This window comes from Stenella coeruleoalba (genome assembly GCF_951394435.1).
Source record: "Stenella coeruleoalba genome assembly, chromosome: 2".
NCBI classification, from domain to species: Eukaryota; Metazoa; Chordata; class Mammalia; order Artiodactyla; family Delphinidae; genus Stenella; species Stenella coeruleoalba.
This window is the reverse complement of record NC_137147.1, coordinates 61,357,517-61,378,265: the sequence shown is the minus strand read 5'-3', so window position 1 is coordinate 61,378,265 and position 20,749 is coordinate 61,357,517. Positions and strand designations below refer to the sequence as shown.

At 39.8% G+C, this 20,749-nt stretch overlaps 1 protein-coding gene across 9 annotated transcripts in view; it reads right to left on the bottom strand.

Moving 5' to 3' along the window:
- The window catches only part of SLC25A21 (solute carrier family 25 member 21), a 533,965-nt gene that overhangs the window by 63,959 nt on the left and 449,257 nt on the right, over positions 1–20,749 (bottom strand). For 8 of the 9 annotated variants that reach the window (XM_079912920.1, XM_079912921.1, XM_079912926.1 and 5 more), the window contains one exon: positions 13,477–13,543. The exons of the other annotated variant lie outside the window; for it this stretch is intronic. In XM_079912920.1, the coding sequence (XP_079769046.1) occupies positions 13,477–13,543 (67 nt within the window). The remainder of the gene's footprint in view (positions 1–13,476; positions 13,544–20,749) is intronic. 9 annotated transcript variants of the gene reach the window in all.

Here is a 20,749-nt window from a genome sequence, read left to right as displayed (position 1 = left end):
GGTACTCTGTTAGGTAGCTGCCAACATCACTGATAAAACACACTCTTAGGTCCTGCTGGGGTCTGATTCTCAAGACCTCAGAAATGGCCTGGGTATTTTATGGTCTTAATATGTCTTCTACTCTATTACTTTATAACCCAGTACTATGGGGCAAGAAATAAATATAGATTTGAGAGCCAAATAATATTCTGCTGTTACAAAGAGGTAGTTCCATGTAAACATGGCTCTCATGTGTCTTTGGGCAGTTCCAGAGTCATTGCCATCACCAGATAGATGGATTCTCTTAAAGACTCAGTGACTATTTTTGTGCTATGTTCCTTTAAACCAACTCTGTCTTCTTGGTCTAACATTCCAGTGGATGGTGATAACCCTGAAACTATCCTAGTGTTCAAATAATACCACCAGGAGCCACAACAGGTTTGCTGAGCGATGCACTAGAAACGATTAAAAGGAAAAGGGTTATGATCTTGGGTTTAAAAAATAATTTATTTTTTCTTCCTTTTCATGGTCATCATCGTAACTATTCTTTGATAACCACCCTGCGTGGATTTTGACATAAGCAGTCCTAGGTTTGAATCCGGAATTAGCTATGGAGGCATAGCTTGACCTTTCTAACCCTGAAGAACACAAAACTTCTAGAGTAGTCCTTAAATAAGAGAACTTGAGTAAGATTTCTTGACATTCCTGGCACATAGGAGACTTTCAGAAAATCTTAGTTTCCATTTCCTTTCTTCACTTTGGATACTAAAGGAACCACCGATCCCTTATGTACATGTATCATTCATGAGAGCTTGCTGTGGTCTAGGAAACATGCTAAGGCCTTTGGATGTGCTACTGCATTTAACCCATACAACATCACCAGGTAACAGGTTAGAGTACAACCATGATTCCCACTTGTAGATACCTGTCCTGCAGCTAGTGAATGGAAGGATTGAGATTTCTCCCTAAGTCTAACTCCAAAGCCTGGGTATGCTCTTAACCACTACACTACGCTGTACTGCTCACTGCTGAGCCATGATTTTTTAGTGGTTTGGAAAGAGGTTCTCTGTGATAGAGTTTTCTTTCTGCTGAGGTCTTCTTGCCTTCCCTGACCTTGGAAGCTGAGTCCCTTAAGGCAGAAGATTTCAAACTTTTTTGACCACAATCTACTATTTACCATATTTATCATAATCTATTTACCCAGCACAGGTGCACATGCACATGTAGTACACACTCATATTTATAACTGAAACAAAACATTGCTGTAAAACAATGTTTAGCTCTTCACTATGTGTAATGCATTCTGTTTCTACTCTATTTCATCAAAAAATTTTCTGGTGAACCACTACATCTAGTGACCCATCAAATTGATTTCAGGACTCACAGGTCATGACCCATACTTTGGAAACACTGCTCTAAGGGGTGTATGTGGGTTCGGGAAAGTTCTGGGAGATGATGGACCTCACAGAATGCCTCACTACCTTGCTCCCTTCCAGTGTGAGGATGCATTTTTTTTTCCTTCTGACTTTCTGTCATGACAAAGAATTAAGGAACAAACTGAGATCTCAAAGGAGAAGTGTGGGGACATAGACTTGACCTGTCACTCTAAGCAATTCTCACAGGCAATTCCAAGTCTACACTTTGGGGCAATTCTAGGCTTTTCATTTCCCCATCTCTAAAACTGTTTTAAAAAAACTACCACCAGCTGGTTGGTACTCATCAGCAGTCTGGCTGGAAGATTCTGGTGAATGGCTAGGATGAAGTGATTCAGGTTCCTACAAATAAAGAAGCCTCACAGATCAGAGATAAGTTGCTAATGTATTAAATTCAAAAGTAATGAACAGGGACTCCCCTGGTGGCGCAGTGGATAAGACGCTGCGCTCCCAATGCAGGGGGCCTGGGTTCGATCCCTGGTCTGGGAGCTAGATCCCACATGCATGCTACAACTAGGAGTTCGCATGCCACAACTGAGGAGCCCGTGAGGTGCAACTAAGGAGCCCGCCTGCTGAAACTAACACCCAGAGCAACCAAATAAATAAATAAATATTAAAGAAAAGTAGTGAACAATATATATTACATATTCTAATAAGCAAATAGTGCTTCAAACTAAAAATAAAAAACCTTGTTTTAATTTCTACCTTTGCAACCAAAGTCTAATTTACTGAATATAAAATAAAATATTATCTCAAGAAAGGAAATATTAAAATCTTTTAAAATGGATTTTCAATAATAGTAAATAACATAATGTCATAGTTTGAAACCAATATTAAATAAAAATATTCATTCATTCAACAAATATTTACTGGATGCCTCCCATGTGCAAAGCTTAGAAGTCATTGTACTACAACTATATTCTTAAGAACTAGTAGATTAGTTGTTACTTTAATTCCTTTCTATAGAGCACTACTCTTTTACTTCCTTCATGATATTTCTTACTATTTCTCATCCACAACACTAGTTAGTGCAGAGATGTGATAAAGGTACCCTATCACATAAGACATGAGGTTACACTCTAAGGATGAAATTAGGAGGGTCAACGTGTAATAATGTCACCTACCCAGAGTCATGCAAATGTGTGACTTAAGAGGTTTGAAAACATTCGTAGTCAGTCAAGGCTTTGGGAACCTTGAATATAAAATCTTGAATCCAAATTAATATGTTATATATAACCTATAAAGTGGAATCTTGAAATTGGTAGTCTGGTTGGATTTATCCCAGGAAAGGGGCTGGACCTCGGGGACAGGCCGTGTGGTCCCTGGAGAAGTGTCAAGTTGTGCTTCGGCAGGGGAGGTGGGTACAGTTTGCCTGGGTGACCCAGCCCTCCGGACGGCACTTTCCCCTTTGCTTTCATCACGCTCACTAAGCAGTCTGATCACTAAGCTGACCTCCCAGATCGTCTATTCTGGGAGGCAGTTAAATTACGTGGAAACAGTTTGATCCATTTGGGTCTTACTTTTTTTTTTTTTTTTTTCTGTACGCGGGCCTCTCACTGTTGTGGCCTCTCCCGTTGCGGAGCACAGGCTCCGGAGCGCAGGCTCAGCGGCCATGGCTCACGGGCCCAGCCGCTCCGCGGCATGTGGGATCTTCCCGGACCGGGGCACGAACCCGTGTCCCCTGCATCGGCAGGCGGACTCTCAACCACTGCGCCACCAGGGAAGCCCATTTGGGTCTTACTTTTAACAAGCGGGACCTGAGCAGTGCTCAGACTAGGGTTAACTATTCCGCAATACAGAGGCAAACACCTTCTGGGTACACCTCTCAATACCCTGTGCATTTCTTTTCTTTTTTTTTTTTTTGCATTACAATTTTTTAAAATATCTTTATTGGAGTATAATTGCTTTACAACGGGGTGTTAGTTTCAGCTTTATAACAAAGTGAATCAGCTATACGTATATATATATATATCCCCATATCCCCTCCCTCTTGCGTCTCCTTCCCACTCTCCCTATCCCATCCCTATAGGTGGTCACAAAGAACTGAGCTGATCTCCCTGTGCTATGTGGCTGCTTCCCACTAGCTATCTAGTTTACACTTGGTAGTATATATAAGTCCATGCAACTCTCTCACTTCATCCCAGCTTCCCCTTCCCCTTCCCCGTGTCCTCAAGTCCATTCTCTACGTCTGCATCTTTATCCCTGTCCTGCCCCTAGATTCTTCATAACCCTTTTTTTTCTTTGAGATTCCATATATATGTATTAGCATATGGTATTTGTTTTTCTCTTTCTGACTTACTTCACTCTGTATGACAGACTCTAGATCCATCCATCTCACTAGAAATAACTCAATTTCGTTTCTTTTTATGGCTGAGTAATATTCCATTGTATATATGTGCCACATCTTCTTTATCCATTCATCTGTTGATGGACACTTGGTTGCTTCCATGTCCTGGCTATTGTAAATAGAGCTGCAATGAACATTCTGGTACATGACTCTTTTTGAATTATGGTTTTCTCAGGGTATATGCCCAGTAGTGGGATTGTTGGGTCATATGGTAGTCCTATTTTTAGTTTTTTAAGGATCCTCCATACTGTTCCCCATAATGGCTTTATTAATTTACATTCCCACCAAGAGTACAAGAGGGTTCCCTTTTCTCTACACCCTCTCCAGTATTTATTGTTTGTAGATTTTTTCATGATGGCCATTCTGACTGGTGTGAGGTGATACCTCATTGTAGTTTTGATTTGCATTTCTCTAATGATTAGTGATGTTGAGCATCCTTTCATGTGTTACTTGGCAAGCTGTGTATCTTCTTTGGAGAAATGTGTATTTAGGTCTTCTGCCCATTTTTAGATTGGGTTGTTTGTATTTTTGATATTGAGGTGCATGAGCTGCTTGTAAATTTTGGAGATTAATCCTTTGTCAGTTGCTTCATTTGTAAATATTTTCTCCCATTCTGAGGAATGTCTTTTTGTCTTATTTATGGTTTCCTTTGCTGTGCAAAAGCTTTTAAGTTTCATTAGGTCCCATTTGTTTATTTTTCTTTTTATTTCCATTTCTATAGGTGGTGGGTCAAAAAGGATCTTGCTGTGATTTACGTCACAGAGGGTTCTGCCTATGTTTTCCTCTAAGAGTTTTATAGTGTCTAGCTTAGGTCTTTAATCCATTTTGAGTTTATTTTTGTTTATGGTGTTAGGGAGTGTTCTAATTTCATTCTTTTACATGTAGCTGTCCAGTTTTCGCAGCATCACTTATTGAAGAGGCTGTCTTTTCTCCATTGTATATTCTTGCCTCCTTTATCAAAATTAAGGTGACCATATGTATGTGGGATTATCTCTGGGCTTTCTATCCTGTTCCATTGATATATATTTCTGTTTTTGTGCCAGTACCATATTGTCTTGATTACTGAAGCTTTGTAGTGTAGTCTGAAGTTAGGGAGCCTGATTCCTCCAGCTCCATTTTTCTTTCTCAAGATTGCTTTGGCTATTCGGGATCTTTTGTGTTTCCATACAAATTGTGAAATTTTTTGTTCTAGTTCTGTGAAAAATGCCATTGGTAGTTTGATAGGGATTGCACTGAATCTGTAGATTGCCTTGGATAGTACAGTCATTTGCACAATGTTGATTCTTCCAATCCAAGAACATGGTATATCTCTCCATCTGTTTGTATCATCTTTAATATCTTTCATCAGTGTCATAGTTTTCTGCATGCAAGTCTTTTGTCTCCTTAGGTAGGTTTATTCCCATATATTTTATGCTTTTTCTTGCAATGGTGAATGGGAGTGTTTCCTTAATTTCTCTTTCAAATTTTTCATCATTAGTGTATAGGAATGCAAGAGATCTCTGTGCATTAATTTTGTATCCTGCTACATTACCAAATTCATTGATTAGCTCTACAAATTTTCTGGCAGCATCTTTAGGATTCTCTATGTATAGTATCATGTCATCTGCAAACAGTGACAGCTTTACTTCCTCTTTTCCAATTAGGATTCCTTTTATTTCTTTTTCTTCTCTGATTGCTGTGGCTAAAACTTCCAAAACTATGTTGAATAATAATGGTGAGAGTGGGCAACCTTGTCTTGTTCCTGAACTTAGTGGAAATGGTTTCAGTTTTTCACCATTGAGAATGATGTTGGCTGTGGCTTTGTCATATATGGCCTTTATTTTGTTGAGGTAAGTTCCCTCTATGCCTACTTTCTGGAGGGTTTTTATCATAAATGGGTGTTGAATTTTGTCAAAAGCTTTCTCTGCATCTATTGAGATGATCATATGGTTTTTAATCCTTTAAGTTGTTAATATGGTTTATCACATTGCTTGATTTGCATATATTGAAGAATCCTTGCATTCCTGGAATAAACCCCACTTGATCATGGTGTATGATCCTTTTAATGTGCTGTTGGATTCTGTTTGCTAGTATTTTGTTGAGGATTTTTGCATCTATGTTCATCAGTGATATTGGCCTGTAGTTTTCTTTCTTTGTGACATCTTCGTCTGGTTTTGGTATCAGGGTGACAGTGGCCTCGTAGAATGAGTTTGGGAGTGTTCCTCCCTCTGCTATATTTTGGAAGAGTTTGAGAAGGATAGGTGTTAGCTCTTCTCTGAATGTTTGATAGAATTCGCCTGTGAAGCCATGTGGTCCTGGGCTTTTGTTTGTTGGAAGATTTTTAAATCACAGTCTCAATTTCAGTGCTTGTGATTGGTCTGTTTATATTTTCTATTTCTTCCTGCTTCAGTCTCAGAACGTTGTGCTTTTCTAAGAATGTGTCCATTTCTTCCAGGTTGTCCATTTTACTGGCATATAGTTGCTTGTAGTAATCTCTCATGATCCTTTGTATTTCTGCAGTGTCAGTTGTTATTTCTCCTTCTTCGTTTCTAATTCTACTGATTTGAGTCTTCTCCGTTTTTTTCTTGATGAGTCTGGCTAATGGTTTATCAATTTTGATTATTTTCTCAAAGAACCAGCTTTTAGTTTTACTGATCTTTGCTATTGTTTCCTTCATTTCTTTTTCATTTATTTCTGATCTGATATTTATGATTTCTTTCCTTCTACTGACTTTGGGGGTTTTGTTCTTCTTTCTTTAATTGCTTTAGGTGTAATGTTAGGTTGTTTATCTGAGATGTTTCTTGAGGTAGGATTGTATTGCTATAAACTTCCCTCTTAGAACTGCTTTTGCTGCATCCCATAGGTTTTGGGTTGTCGTGTTTTATTGTCATTTGTTTCTAGGTATTTTTTGATTTCCTCTTTGATTTCTTCAGTGATTCTTGGTTATAAAGTAGTGTATTGTTTAGCCTAAATGTGTTTTTATTTTTTACAGATTTTTTTCCTGTAATTGCTATCTAGTCTCATAGCACTGTGGTCAGAAAAGATACTTGATACAATTTCAATTTTCCAAAATTTACCAAGGCTTAATTTATGACCAAAGATATGATCTATCGTGAAGAATGACCCATGAGCACTTGAGAAGAAAGTGTATTCTGTTGTTTTTGGATGGAATGTCTTATATATATCAATTAATTGCATCTTGTTATTGTATCATTTAAAGCTTGTGTTTCCTTATTTATTTTCATTTTGGATGATCTGTCCATTGGTGAAAGTGGGGTGTTAAAGTCCCCTACTATGATTGTGTTAATGTCAATTTCCCCTTTTACGGCTGTTAGCATTTGCCTTATATATTGAGGTGTTCCTATGTTGGGTGTATAAATATTTACAATTGTTATATCTTCTTCTTGGATTGATACCTTGATCATTATGTAGTGTCCTTCTTTCTCTCTTGTAATAGTCTTTATTTTAAAGTCTATTTTGTCTTATATGAGAATTGCTACTCCAGCTTTCTTTTGATTTCCATTTGCATGGAATATCTTTTTCCATCCCCTCACTTTCAGTCTGTATGTGTCCCTAGGTCTGAAGTCGGTCTCTGTAGACAACATATGTACGGGTCTTGTTTTTTTACCCATTCAGCCACCCTATGTCTTTTGGCTGGAGCATTTAATCCATTTACATTTAAGGTAATTATCAATATGTATGTTCCTATTACCATTTTCTTAATTGTTTTGGGTTTGCTATTGTAGGTCTTTTCCTTCTCTTGTGTTTCCTGCGTAGAGAAGTTACTTTAGCATTTGTTGTAAAGCTGGTTTGGTGGTGCTGAATTCTCTTAGCTTTTGCTTGTCTGTAAAGGTTTTAATTTCTCCATCAAATCTGAATGAGATCCTTGCTGGGTAGAGTAATCTTGGTTGTAGGTTTTTCCCTTTCATCACTTTAAACATGTCCTGCCACTCCCTTCTGACTTGCAGAGTTTCTGGTGAAAGATCATCTGTTAACCTTATGGGGATTCCCTTGTATGTTATTTGTTGCTTTTCCCTTGCTGCTTTTAATATTTTTCCTTTGTATTTAATTTTTGATAGTTTGATTAATATGTGTATTGGCATGTTTCTCCTTGGATTTATCCTGTATGGGACTCTCTGTGTTTCCTGGACTTGATTAACTATTTCCTTTCCCATATTAGGGAAGTTTTCAACTATAATCTCTTCAAATATTTTCTCAGTCCCTTTCTTTTTCTCTTATTCTTCTGGGACACCTATAATGCGAATGTTGGTGCATTTAATATTGTCCCAGAGGTCTCTGAGACTGTCCTCAATTCTTTTCATTCTTTTTTCTTTATTCTGCTCTGTGGTAATTATTTCCACTATTTTATCTTCCAGGTCACTGACCCCTTCTTCTGACTCAGTTATTCTGCTATTGATTCCTTCTAGAGAATTTTTAATTTCATTTATTGTGTTGTTCATCACTGTTTGTTTGCTCTTTAGTTCTTCTAGGTCCTTGGTAAATGTTTCTTATACTTTCTCCATTCTATTTCCAAGATTTTGGATCATCTTTACTATGATTACTCTGAATTCTTTTTCAGGTATACTGCCCATTTCCTCCTCGTTTGTTGGTCTGGTGGGTTTTTACCTTGCTCCTTCATCTGCTCTGTGTCTCTCTGTCTTCTCATTTTGCTTATCTTACTGTGTTTGGGGTCTCCTTTTCTGCAGGTTTGTAGTTCCCGTTGTTTTTGGTGTCTGTCCCCAGTGGCTTAGGTTGGTTCAGTGGGCTGTGTAGGCTTTCTGGTGGTGGGGACTAGTGCCTGTGTTCTGGTGGATGAGGCTGGACCTTGTCTTTCTGGTGGGCAGGACTGTGCCCAGTGGTGTGTTTTGGGATGCCTGTGACCTTATTATTATTTTAGGCAGCCTCTCTGCTAATTTGTGGGGTTGTGTTCCTGTGTTGCTAGTTGTTTGTCATATGGTGTCCTGCACTGTCGCTTGCTGGTCATTGAGTGGAGCTGGGTCTTAGCGCTGAGATGGAGATCTCTGGGAGAGCTTTCGCTGTTTGATATTATGTGGAGCCGGGTGGTCTCTGGTGAACCGATGTCCTGAACTCGGCTCCCCCACCTCAGAGGCACAGACCTGACACCCAGCTGGAGCATCAAGACCCTGTCAGCCACACGGCTCAGAAGAAAAGGGAGAAAAAAAGAAAGAAAGAAAAAATAAAATAAAGTTATTAAAATAAAAAATAATTATTAAAAATTAAAAAGCAATAAAAAAAGAAAAAAAAAGAAAGAAGAGAGCAACCAAACCAAAAACAAATCCACCAATGATAACAAGCACTAAAAACTTAGTAAAAAAAACAAAAACAAAAAAACACGGACAGACAGAACCGTAGGACAAATGGTAAAAGCAAAGCTATACAGACAAAACCACACAATGAAGCATACATATACACACTCACAAAAAGACAAAAAGGAAAAAAACATATATATCGTTGCTCCCAAAGTCCACTGCCTCAATTTTGGGATGATTTGTTGTCTATTCAGGTATTCCACAGATTCAGGGTACATCAAGTTGATTGTGGAGATTTAATCTGCTGCTCCTGAGGCTGCTGGGAGAGATTTCCCTTTCTCTTCTTTATTTGCACAGCTCCTGGGGTTCAGCTTTGCATTGGCCCCACCTCTGTGTGTAGGTCGCCTGAGGGCGTCTGTTCCTGCCTAGACAGGATGGGGTTAAGTAGCAGCTGATTAGGGGGATTTGGTCACTCAGGCTAGGGGGAGGGAGGGGTATGGAATGTGGGGCGAGCCTGCAGCGGTAGAGGCTGGCATGACGTTGCAGCAGCCTGAGGCGTGCCGTGTGTTCTCCTGGGGAAGTCGTCCCTGGATCACGGGACCCTGGCAGTGGAGCGCTACACAGGCTCCCGGGAGGTGAGGTGTGGACAGTGACCTGTGCTTGTACACAGGCTTCTTGGTGGCTGCAGCAGCAGCCTTAGCATCTCATGCCCGTCTCTGGGGTCCACGCTGATAGCCACAGCCCACGCCCATCTCTGGAGCTCGTTTAGGTGGTGTTTTGAATCCCCTCTCCTCGCGCACCCTGAAACAATGGTCTCTTGCCTCTTAGGCAAGTCTAGACTTTTCCCAGACTCCCTCCTGGCTAGCTGTGGTGCACTAGTCCCCTTCACAATGTGCTCATGCAGCCAACCCCAGTCCTCTCCCTGGGATCCGACCTCCGAAGCCCGAGTCTGAGCTCCCAGCCCCCACCCATCCTGGCGGTTGAGCAAACAAGCCTCTCGGGCTGGTGAGTGCTGGTCGGCACCAATCCTCTGTGCGGGAATCTCTCCGCTTTGCCCTCCGCACCCCTGTTGCTGCGATCTCCTCCGTGGCTCCGAAGCTTCCCCCTCGCCACTCCCTGTCTCCGCCAGCGAAGGGGCTTCCTAGTGTGTGGAAACCTTTCCTCCTTCACAGCTCCCTCACACTGGTGCAGGTCCCGTCCCTATCCTTTTGTCTCTGTTTATTCTTTTTTCTTTTGCCCTACCAAGGTATGTGGGGAGTTTCTTGCCTTTTGGGAAGTCTGAGGTCTTCTGCCAGCGTTCAGTAGGTGTTCTGTAGGACTTGTTCCACGTGTAGATGTATTTCTGATGCATTTGTGGGGAAGAAGGTCAATTCCATGTCTTACTCTTCCGCCATCTTGAAGGTCTCTTCCACCCTGTGCATTTTGAGGCCTCCCAGTTTGGCTGGTGGGAACAGACACTGTTCCCAGCCCCGCATGACTGCCCAGCACTGATCCCTTGAATCCTTCGGACAGCTGTTTCCAGGCCTTGCTTGTTTCCTCATATGTGCTCAGGTCAGCTGAATACTTGAGACATCCCTCTGCAGACCTTAGGTGTCTCTCTCTGTGCAGCTCTCTCCTTCTCTGGTGCTATGGCCTGGGAGCTCTAGGTGCCTTGCCCTCCCTGGCCTCTCAGCTCCTTCTCAACCCAGGGAGTCCACTGGTTGAGGGAGTCAACTGGATTTCTCCTGTGTGTCCCTGGAAACTCTCTCAAGCCAGTGACCTGGGGCAATCCACAGGGCTCATCTCATTTGTTTTCCATCTCAGGTATGACTCTCCCTCCTTGTCTTATGTCCAGTGTCTTAAAAATTGTGGTTTCATATATGTTGTTCATTTTCTGTTCTTGCTGTTTCAGGCAGGAGAGAAAATCTGGTCCCTGTGACTTCATCTTGGCTGGAAATACAGTGGTGAACAAATAGACTTCACAGTATATCAATATAATCTTTCATGAGTTTGGTTAGCATTAAGCAGTCCTTGAGAATCTGACCATGGAATAATGGTGTTTCTGGACCTGTGAAGCTCAAGACTAGATCCTGGAACCTGGCACATTGTTCCTGCCATCCCTGAGTAAACAGCTGGTCTCTTTCTGAGGTCTTCATTTCTTTTTGCTAACTACAATACTAATTCTGTCTTCATTTGTGAAAAGGGAAGTTTCATTTATTTAGCATAAATGAATCTTATTATTTTAATGATGAATCTCATTTCAAAGAATAAAGTACAGAAAAAACAACATTATCTGTTTCTAGACATTGTCTGTTTATATACACACACACACATAATATTCAGAGAGCATATATACGTATGTATGTGTGTGTATATATCTATGGTCTCTGAATATTTTTTCAAAGTAAACTTTGATGACATACAATGAAGCAGTTTATGATGTATGAAACTGTTGCAATCAGATGATCATTTTCCTCACAAATACTAAGATAAAGTATCTATAAAATGAGTGTTTTCATAAATTGTGCTGAAAAACAAGTGCTATCCATCTGGCAAAGATACACTAAACTCGAAGTTATACTTAAAAAGCCAACGTACTTACCATATGTCTCAATAATTTTAAGGTAAAATCTACTTGAAACAACATGTCTGGGACACATACACCATATCCAGTTGCCCAGAAGTTCATCTGTTAACCATTGTTCTGGCAGGGAGCATTGCTTTTTTTTAAGTAGAGACTAATTCAGTTTTGTAAAGCTCAAGTTTTTTTTTCTTCCGTAAAAGACTGTTCAACATTGATAAACCTTAATCTTCTTGAAGTTTAAATTGTCTCCAACATACAGTATTAAGAAAAAATATTCCATGAAAAACTAATTATAGTTTACTTTATTTATACACGTAAAACTCTGAACAAATGAATATATAATTCCATGGAGACAAAGTGACTTTCCTTTTGAACAGGAACTATGCTCTGTTTGTTTACTTGGGCAATCTTTTATCAAGTGAAGCCATTTCATAATTCAACTCAGCCCTCTTGTGTACTTTGGTGAACTTTTTCCAGATTCTCTATTGCGATTCAGATCCTTTTCTTTTTTTTTGATTCAGATCCTTATAATGAAATTTGTATTGAAGTAATAATATAAAATCACAAAAGCTATGGCAACGAAGAGGATGAATTTACAGAGAAAGCATGTTTTAAAGCTTTGCTTTCTGAATTCTAGACCTGAATTAAATCCTATTAAATCACCATTTTCACAGGATGTAAAAGTCTGGTGTCTGTGTATATATGTTGGGTTTTTTTAATCATAATTTTTAACTCAGTCACCCTCTTAATTAACTGATATAAGTATATAAGCTGTTTTTCTTACCTTTCAGGAATGTTGGGAACACAAATTGAGTAATGTATGTGAAAAAAACTTTATGTCATTAGCTGGAAAGGAAGTCTTTCAGTCTAAGTTTATGTTATCCTTATTATGGAAAGACAAAGCCATATTTGGTGATGTCAGTGGTGTGGGGGGAGGGGCAATGCCAGTCAGAGCCACTGGGATCAGGACTTTTGTCTGAAAGAACTTATAAAAGCACGATCAGATTTAGTTCTTTCTCCCCAGAGGTCCTGCTAGATCTCCATGTTCTTATCCAGATACTGAACCAGCAGGTAGTACATAAATGTCCATAGTTATAAGATTATGCAGAAGCCGCATAGCACAGGGAGATCAGCTCGGTGACCACCTAGAGGGGCGGGATAGGGAGGGTAGGAGGGAGACGCAAGAGGGAGGAGATAATATGTGTACATATTGCTGAATCACTTTGTTATACAGCAGAAACTGACACACCATTGTAAAGCAATTATACTCCAATAAAGATGTTAAAAAAAAAAAGAATGGAAATGAGTGTAGTGGAAGTAATGATTTTGTGAAAACCAGAATAGAGAATTTTAACAGAGGAGACCAGGGGGAAAAATGAAGTTAGCACACCAAATAAATGTGCTATATGAGAATCATACACAAAGAAATATAATGTCTTAGTGTGCTCTGTTCATAAAATGAGAATGATTTAAGGAGAAAGGCTTTTCTACCTCGCCTCTCTCCTCTCCTCTCCCTCTCTCTTTCTTTAATAATTATTGCTCCAAAGGCAAAGTTATGAATTGCCTTGAGAAAAAGTCCAAGCTCTTTTGTGGCTGCTGTGGTTTGATTACATGAATTTCATTCACCACTGTGCTTTTTGTATAATTTCCCCATTAGAAGGGAATGCCTTTACCTGGAAAAAAATAATCCACAAATCAACATAGCAATATTTGAGAGACTGACCAAGTCTAATTATGATAAAAATTGTTACAATTTAAAAAATTTAAGATTTTTAAAAATTTTAGAAGTTTTAGTATTTTATGTTTAATTTCCATTAATGTCCCATCATTTGTGGTGGGATGTGTTGATGCTGAAGCTCTTACTACAGTCTATTTTCAGTTGGTGGGAAGGCATACAATGTTTACCTTCACTGCTCTTTTTGGTGTTTCAGCCAAGATGGGTGGCAGAATTCCCTTGTAAAAACCGAACAACCTATTGGAGAAATAAAAAGATTTATATAAGTAAGGGAATTAGGAAACAGGTGATTGTGCTCTTGTTTATGGATGAAGCAACTAATCTTAAAGTATTCCCAATTTCAATGTAGCACATCAGTTGTGAAATCTTCCTTTGTTTTAATTCTAAAGTGAAGAGATTATGATATCTACTATGACATTCAGAAGAGGAATAAATGATACTGAGACTGGAACCCCTTAGGTAAGTTGCTAAACATAATCATGAGTTGTACCTTAAAGCTAAAGTCAGCCCTCCTTAATCTAAGGAATCTTGAATTTATTTTTCCAGTTGTGTGGTTGGTAGTAGCCTCAAGCTGTCTACCGTCTTGCATTTCCTCCCTGTGATCACCAAATGAGGTTAGTGCTATACCTAAGCCCACTAGACTGAAACTTCTGAGGCTAACCAGGAGATGAAAACCTCAATTTTAGGTTTACTAACACAGGGGAACTAACAAACTCTATGGCTGTGGAACTAGGGCTCCCAGCTCTGTCCTGAATTAGTCATAATTTTTTTAACTTCCTTGGTGGAGATGGAAGGAGGTCAGGGAGGGCTAATTACAGGGACATACGCTGCTGACAGAAGAAATGTCAAACTCCCCTGCTGATATGCAATCTCACAGGGCATGGGACAGCTATTGTTGCCAATATTGAGGGACTCATGGTTACATATTCAGACACTTTTAGGAAAAAAAAGAATGAGTGCCATATGCTTTTGATAAGTTTTATAAAAAGTCACCACTTACTTCTCATTAAAATTTAAGATTCAAAATTTTATATTTGTCTGTCCTGGAATCTTTACATATATATATGCTATACCCTCATTTAAACCTGAAAATATTTCAACAGAAGAGAATATTCTGCATCATTTTCTGAGATAATCAGTTTCCCTGGTGAACCCATAAGTGGCTACAGATAAAGGCAGGACTCAACGTGTTCCTATTTTAGGATATACATTTAATATCCTAGAGAAAGCTGGAGCTTCTCTGATTGACCCATCAAACTTCACTCCATCTCCCTTATTTGGGTTCTGCTTCTAGCTGAGCTTCTGGAACAATAACGTTAAGAATTTATTCAGATTAACCCACTGTGCCACCCAATCCAACATGGTGACCTCTTTTTTTTTTTTTTTTTTTTTTTTGCAGCACGCGGGCCTCCCACAGCTGTGGCCTCTCCCGTTGCGGAGCACAGGCTCCAGACGCGCAGGCTCAGCGGCCATGGCTCAAGGGCCCAGCCGCTCCGCAGCATGTGGGTGTGCACACATGTGTATGTAACCAGGACACAAATATTTGTTAAGATTATGGATTTTATGAAGAGGAAGAAAGGAATTAAATGATCCCCTGATGTGGTCTTATTTTGCCCACTATTTTCGACCTAATGAATAGTACTAGCATTTGTATATAGGAAGTAAAGCAGAATCTGCTTTGAAGAACTATGGGAATTCATGAATTCTCCCCACCTCCTTTCCATTCCAACTACTGATGCCTGAAATTCACTTGTAAAACTTAAATACTCTTTGTCATTTAAATTTCATTATAAATTAATTATTATATAATTTTCAGCATGAGAGTGACTAAGCATAGGTTTGGTCTTCCTAAAAGATAAATGTGATTTTCCTGAATAGAAGTTCTATATTTATAATAAAAGACATTATTAGTTCTGTTTTTCTTGGGCTGATTTTTTCACATCTGGAAGAGTATGTCTGGGTATAGGGGGGAAACAAAGAAGAACATTTAAGTAAGTAAAGCTTTTAGGACAGAGTGTCCTGATTAATAGAGGTACTTGAAATCCCATACAACGGAGAACACATATAGGACGAACAGTTGCTCAGCCTGGAGAAGAAAGAGCTTAGGGACAAACATGAGGAACATGATGGATCTTTTGAAAAATGAGCATGTAGGAAAGAGATTAGACTTTTCTGTTTGTTTCCAGGTGGTAGAACTAGGACCAACAGGTTCAAGCAACAAGGAAAGACACATTTTTGGCTCAGTGGGAGCTTAATACGAGGAAGTACTTCTAATAATCTGAACTATCTGAAGATAGAATGGACTCTCTTGAAGAGTGTGAGTTCCTTTTGGTATGTGGTCAAGCGGTCTGGATGGCCACTCATCATGGATGCCAGAAATGGACGTACACGGCAATGGAAGGATTTGAGGGACCTCAAGCTTGGTTTACTCCAATCCTCAGATTTTGTTATTCTAAGAAAAAGAACAAGAAGACATGGGAAAGCACTTTTCTGAAGAGACAAACTCTGCATTACTTTGAACTTTTGCCTAACGTGGAGCACTGCTTCTCTGGAGGAGGACAAGAAGTCTTATAAGCAACACAGAAGGTCTTCATTTTAAAAATGATGAGAGAAAATATTAAAAAGAGGTGTAAGGCAGGAGGGAAGAAAGGCAGCTGGGAGAGCCATAAGGATCTAATCTGAAAAGAGCTGGGAGGTCCAGAGCCCTCTGCTTCATGTTGGCGATGCTTCCTTGATGCGTCCTCTTTCTCCACTCTCTGCTCTGCTCCTTTCATGTGCAATCATCTTCCCCTCCCCCACCAGCTCCAGCCATCCCACCAACCTGAACTCTCTAATGAGGAATGAAGAGCTTTAAAGGGAGATTCTCAAGGACCATGGGCAGCATTTGCTGGCAAATGGGAAGCTAGAACTATGTACTTCCTTGCATTATTTTTACAGTATATCCATGCAATATCGGGCAACTATGGAATAGCCAGGCTGGCACCTCTTCTGCTGAGAATTGCCCCACCCAATTTTTTTTAAACCACTGGAACCAACGTATTAGTACAATATGATACTGCTTGTAGGCAGTGGTTGACTGGGCATCTCGCTACATGGATCCAAGTGGTTTTCTGCCTCTGTGCCCCAGCTAATCTGACCCAAGCAGTGCTTTTCTCCAGGATTTTGGAATTGGAATTGAAAAGGTCAGCCTCACTCTGTGTGGCTGAAGCTCTAAGATATAAAGCTAGAATATCAACAGCAGTCATGTTTTCTGTCAATCTGCAGTGATAAGAAAGAAGGAAGCCATCGTTCAGGGAAACAAAGAAGAAAGATAGAGAAGTTCTGGTACTGTGAGTGTGATCCCACTGACAGGATTTCTTTAAGCCTAGTTACACCGTGACCCTTCTTAAATACTGACATTTCCCTTTGCTTTTGATCCTTTGAGATACCCAGTAACATTTATAATAAATTCCTTTATGTACTTACAACCCAAAGTCCCGGATCAGGAAATTGGTCCCTACAGCCAAAGTGGCTGCTGCTGTACCTCCGTACCACGCCCTCTCCCATGAAAAGCGTTCGGTCAGGTAAGAGTAGCACTTGGGCCAATCCAAAGAGTCACACCCAAAATGTGATCAAGAATGCAAATCTAAACTACAATGAGGTACCACCTCACACCAGTCAGAATGGACATAATTAAGAAGTCTACAAATAATAAGTGTTAGAGAGGGTGTGAAGAAAAGGGAACCCTCTTACACTGTTGGTGGGAATGTAAATTGGTGGAGTTATTATGGAAAACAGTATGGAGGTTCCTCAAACAACTAAAAATAGAGTTGCCGTATGATCCAGCAATCCCACTCCTGGGCATATGCCCAGACAAAGCTATAATTCGAAAAGATACATGCACCCCTATGTTCGTAGAAGCACTATTTATAATAGCCAAGGCATGGAAATAACCTAAATGTCCATCGACAGATGAATGGATAAAGAAGATGTGGTATATATGTACAATGGAGTACTACTCAGCTATAAAAAAGAATGAAATAATGCTGTTTGCAGCTACACGTATGGACCTAGAGATTATCATACTAAGCGAAGTAAGTCAGAAGGAGAAAGACAAATACCATATATCACTCATATGTGGAATCTAAAATATGACATGAACATATCTATGAAACAGAAACAGACTCATAGGCAGAGAATGGACTTGTGGTTGCCAAGGGGGAGAGGGGGTGAGGGAGAGAAGAACTGGGAGCTTGCGATTAGCAAACTACTATTTATAGGACGGATAAACAACAAGGGGCTACTGTATAGCAAAGGGAACTATATTCAATATCCTGTGATAAACCAGAAAGGAAAAGAATATGAAAACAAATATATATTGATATATGCATAACTGAATCGCTATGCTGTACGGCAGAAATTAATACAACATTGTAAATGTAAATCAACTATACTTCAACAAAATTTTTTTAAAAATGTGAGCAAGAGAACGTGGGTAAGGCCTCAAGCTGATGACATATTTTTCTGACTTGATTAGATAATTACTGGAAGCTTTCCTAATGTAAAGTATGATATACAGATTCTAAAAAACCAAAAGGACTTGTAATGTTTTATGAAGAAGATACTTTCTTTTTGGCTAAAGAACTGATGTTTGTACTCACATGCACTGTTCATTCTGCCAATTTTTTCTGTGTTCATGTAATTTTGGCTTGAAATACAGAGCATATAGCTTACCAGGACAATAAGCAGGGAAGTTAAGAGATTTGTGACACCCATATCAACATGCTTTATCCCGCTTACTTCCCAGGACATTCAGTCGACTCCCTGAATGAATGGAAAGTGAGATTCTAATGTCTACTGGAAAGACAGTAAAACCACCACAGTGGTTTGTTTTTTCTTGTTTTTTGGGGTTTTTTTTTTTGCAGTACACGGGCCTCTCACTGCTGTGGCCTCTCCTGTTGCGGAGCACAGGCTCCGGACGCGCAGGCTCAGTGGCCATGGCTCACGCGCCCTGCCGCTCCGCGGCATGTGGGATCTTCCCGGACCGGGGCACGAACCCGTGTCCCCTGCATCGTCAGGCGGACTCCCAACCACTGCGCCACCAGGGAAGCCCCACCACAGTGGTTTTAAGTTTTGACCCACATCAAGCCAACTGGCGAACTCTTTGGAAGAGACACAAGAACCAACCGCAAGACCTCCCATAAAACTGTTGTATAACTGTATGGAAGCCCTCATATATCGTCTCTCAGAGTTGTTTCTTCTAAAAGTTGTGAGTTCGATTTTAACTATCCTGTGTAGGAAAATGTTAACTTGGATGTGTATAGACTTTTGTTGACATTGTTATAAGTAAAAATAGTCAAATTTGTTGAATGCTTAATATGGACTAGCCACTCTGTTAAGAATAAATATATGAAGGCATATGGACATATTTAATCTCATCCAACTCTCACAACAATCCTTTGAAGTAGCAATAATTATTTTCTTCATTTTGCAGGTGAAGCCTGTGAGCCTATCACTACCGAACAGGCGACTCAAATCAAGTTCCACTGTCCTCACAGTCTCTTTCCTTGACCACTGAGCTGTAAAGGTATTGTAGTTTTTCTTAAAATAAAATCATTTTTACAAACACGTTTGAAAAGTCAAGTTATTTCTGTTGCAAAAATATTTTGTCATTTCTTATTTTAAGAGGAAGAAGAAGCAGCAATTAAAACTCAGGTTTCTAGTCCATTTCCATTCAATTCTCTTTTAAAGTAATATACCACACTACCTGCACAACTGATAGATCTGGGCTGAGATGAACAGGATCATTTCCTGGGAAAACTTTTGGGTTGTTTATTAAATATTTTCTAGGTGGATCAGATGAGAAAAAAAAAGTAGGCCCTAGGATCAACTTTTTTTCCCCATAGGATAAAGTTTTTCCCTTAAGAGAGACACCAGGATAATTCTGTCAGTGTGGGGAAAAGTCAATGCATAGTTCAGTAATATAATAAAACACAGAAATATTAATAAAATAAAAACTGTTGTTATCCAAAAAGTCAGCGGGGAGCACCTTTGGCTGTTGACTTAACAGATACCCTCCTCACCCCTCCTTGTTCCTTGAGGTGCAGGTATTCACTGTCCCCTTCTCCAGTCCAGGGGGTGAAGCAGAGTTCTTCAAACCTATCATGGTGGTCCCAACCCCTTGAGTGGGTTGAGCATGGACATACGACCCAAGCCTAGCCCATTGTACCAGCAAAGAGGGAGGGATGCATGCTGCAAGTCTTGGATTTCTAGCCTAAGGAAAAGAGCACATAGGAAGAAAAGCCCCTCTTTTCCACTAGATGTTGTCCTCACTGCATGAGATCCCTGTGTACCATGGCCAAGTGAGATATCATTGCCCACAAGTTGAGCATGGCCATCAAAGGCAAATAGGACCTGGACCTTGATGACCTGGGCTGCTCAATGAACCAATCTTGGCATCCTACCTCCAGATTGCTGGTTATGTGAAATTAAAAATAAACCTTTACTATTTGAGCTGCTTCCAGTTAGATCTTCTGCTAACCTACAGCTAAAAGCATTCTGATACAAACAGCTTTAACACCACCATTTCTGAAAAAGTCTTAAATTGTAATTCTTAAATCATAATCATAGTGAAGATAGTTGTTAAATGTTAAGCAAAGCACTTAGAAGGAGACTGTGAAAACCATTTTGAAAATGTTTTTAGATTATTTCTTTCAGGAGCCTATCACGCATTAAAACGCTATCCCATTAGGATGATTACTTGTGAAAGAGCCCCCACCCTGCAGATGGAATGTGGAGAAGTTCACAGGCAAAAATGAGGACGGAGCTCCAGGTCTCCAAAGCCATTCGATCACGATGGTTCCCATACTGATTGAGAGTTGTTATTCAGGAATATTGGTGACAAAGAGTATTACAATACTGGATCACATTTGTTTTTAATTGTATGATCAAAACAGGCCTTGTATTACTTATGTACATCTATAAAATGAAGATCAAAACTGCATTGCACGTGTTCTTCTCAAAGACGCAGCTCACACATAGCTTATTTGAAATACAGATTTATGCCAAACCCCGCAAAATAATTTTACCCCTCATTTCCCCCCCACCCCCCTTTTTAAAGTGTGAAGCTATTTAACGTGTTGGGTGGCTCCAAGGTCATACACCAACTAGTAGAAAAATGTTGATTGTACAAAGTAAGGAGATGTGGAATTTTCTTTGAGTTCCAGTTGGTGGTTCATTTACAAACCCTGGAAGAAGCCTTCCTGTTGTCTCTCATTAGTAGGGACCAATTGTAGGTTACCTTGTCTAAGGTCCAAACTTTAGACCCCCTCAAGAAACCAGACAGATCCTTAATGAAATATCTTGTACCTGACAACATCTTTAGTCCATTTGGAAGGCTGAAAAAAAGTTACCTGCTTTAAGTCAGCTACTGAAATCTAAAGACTCTGTGGTAAATAGTGGGTA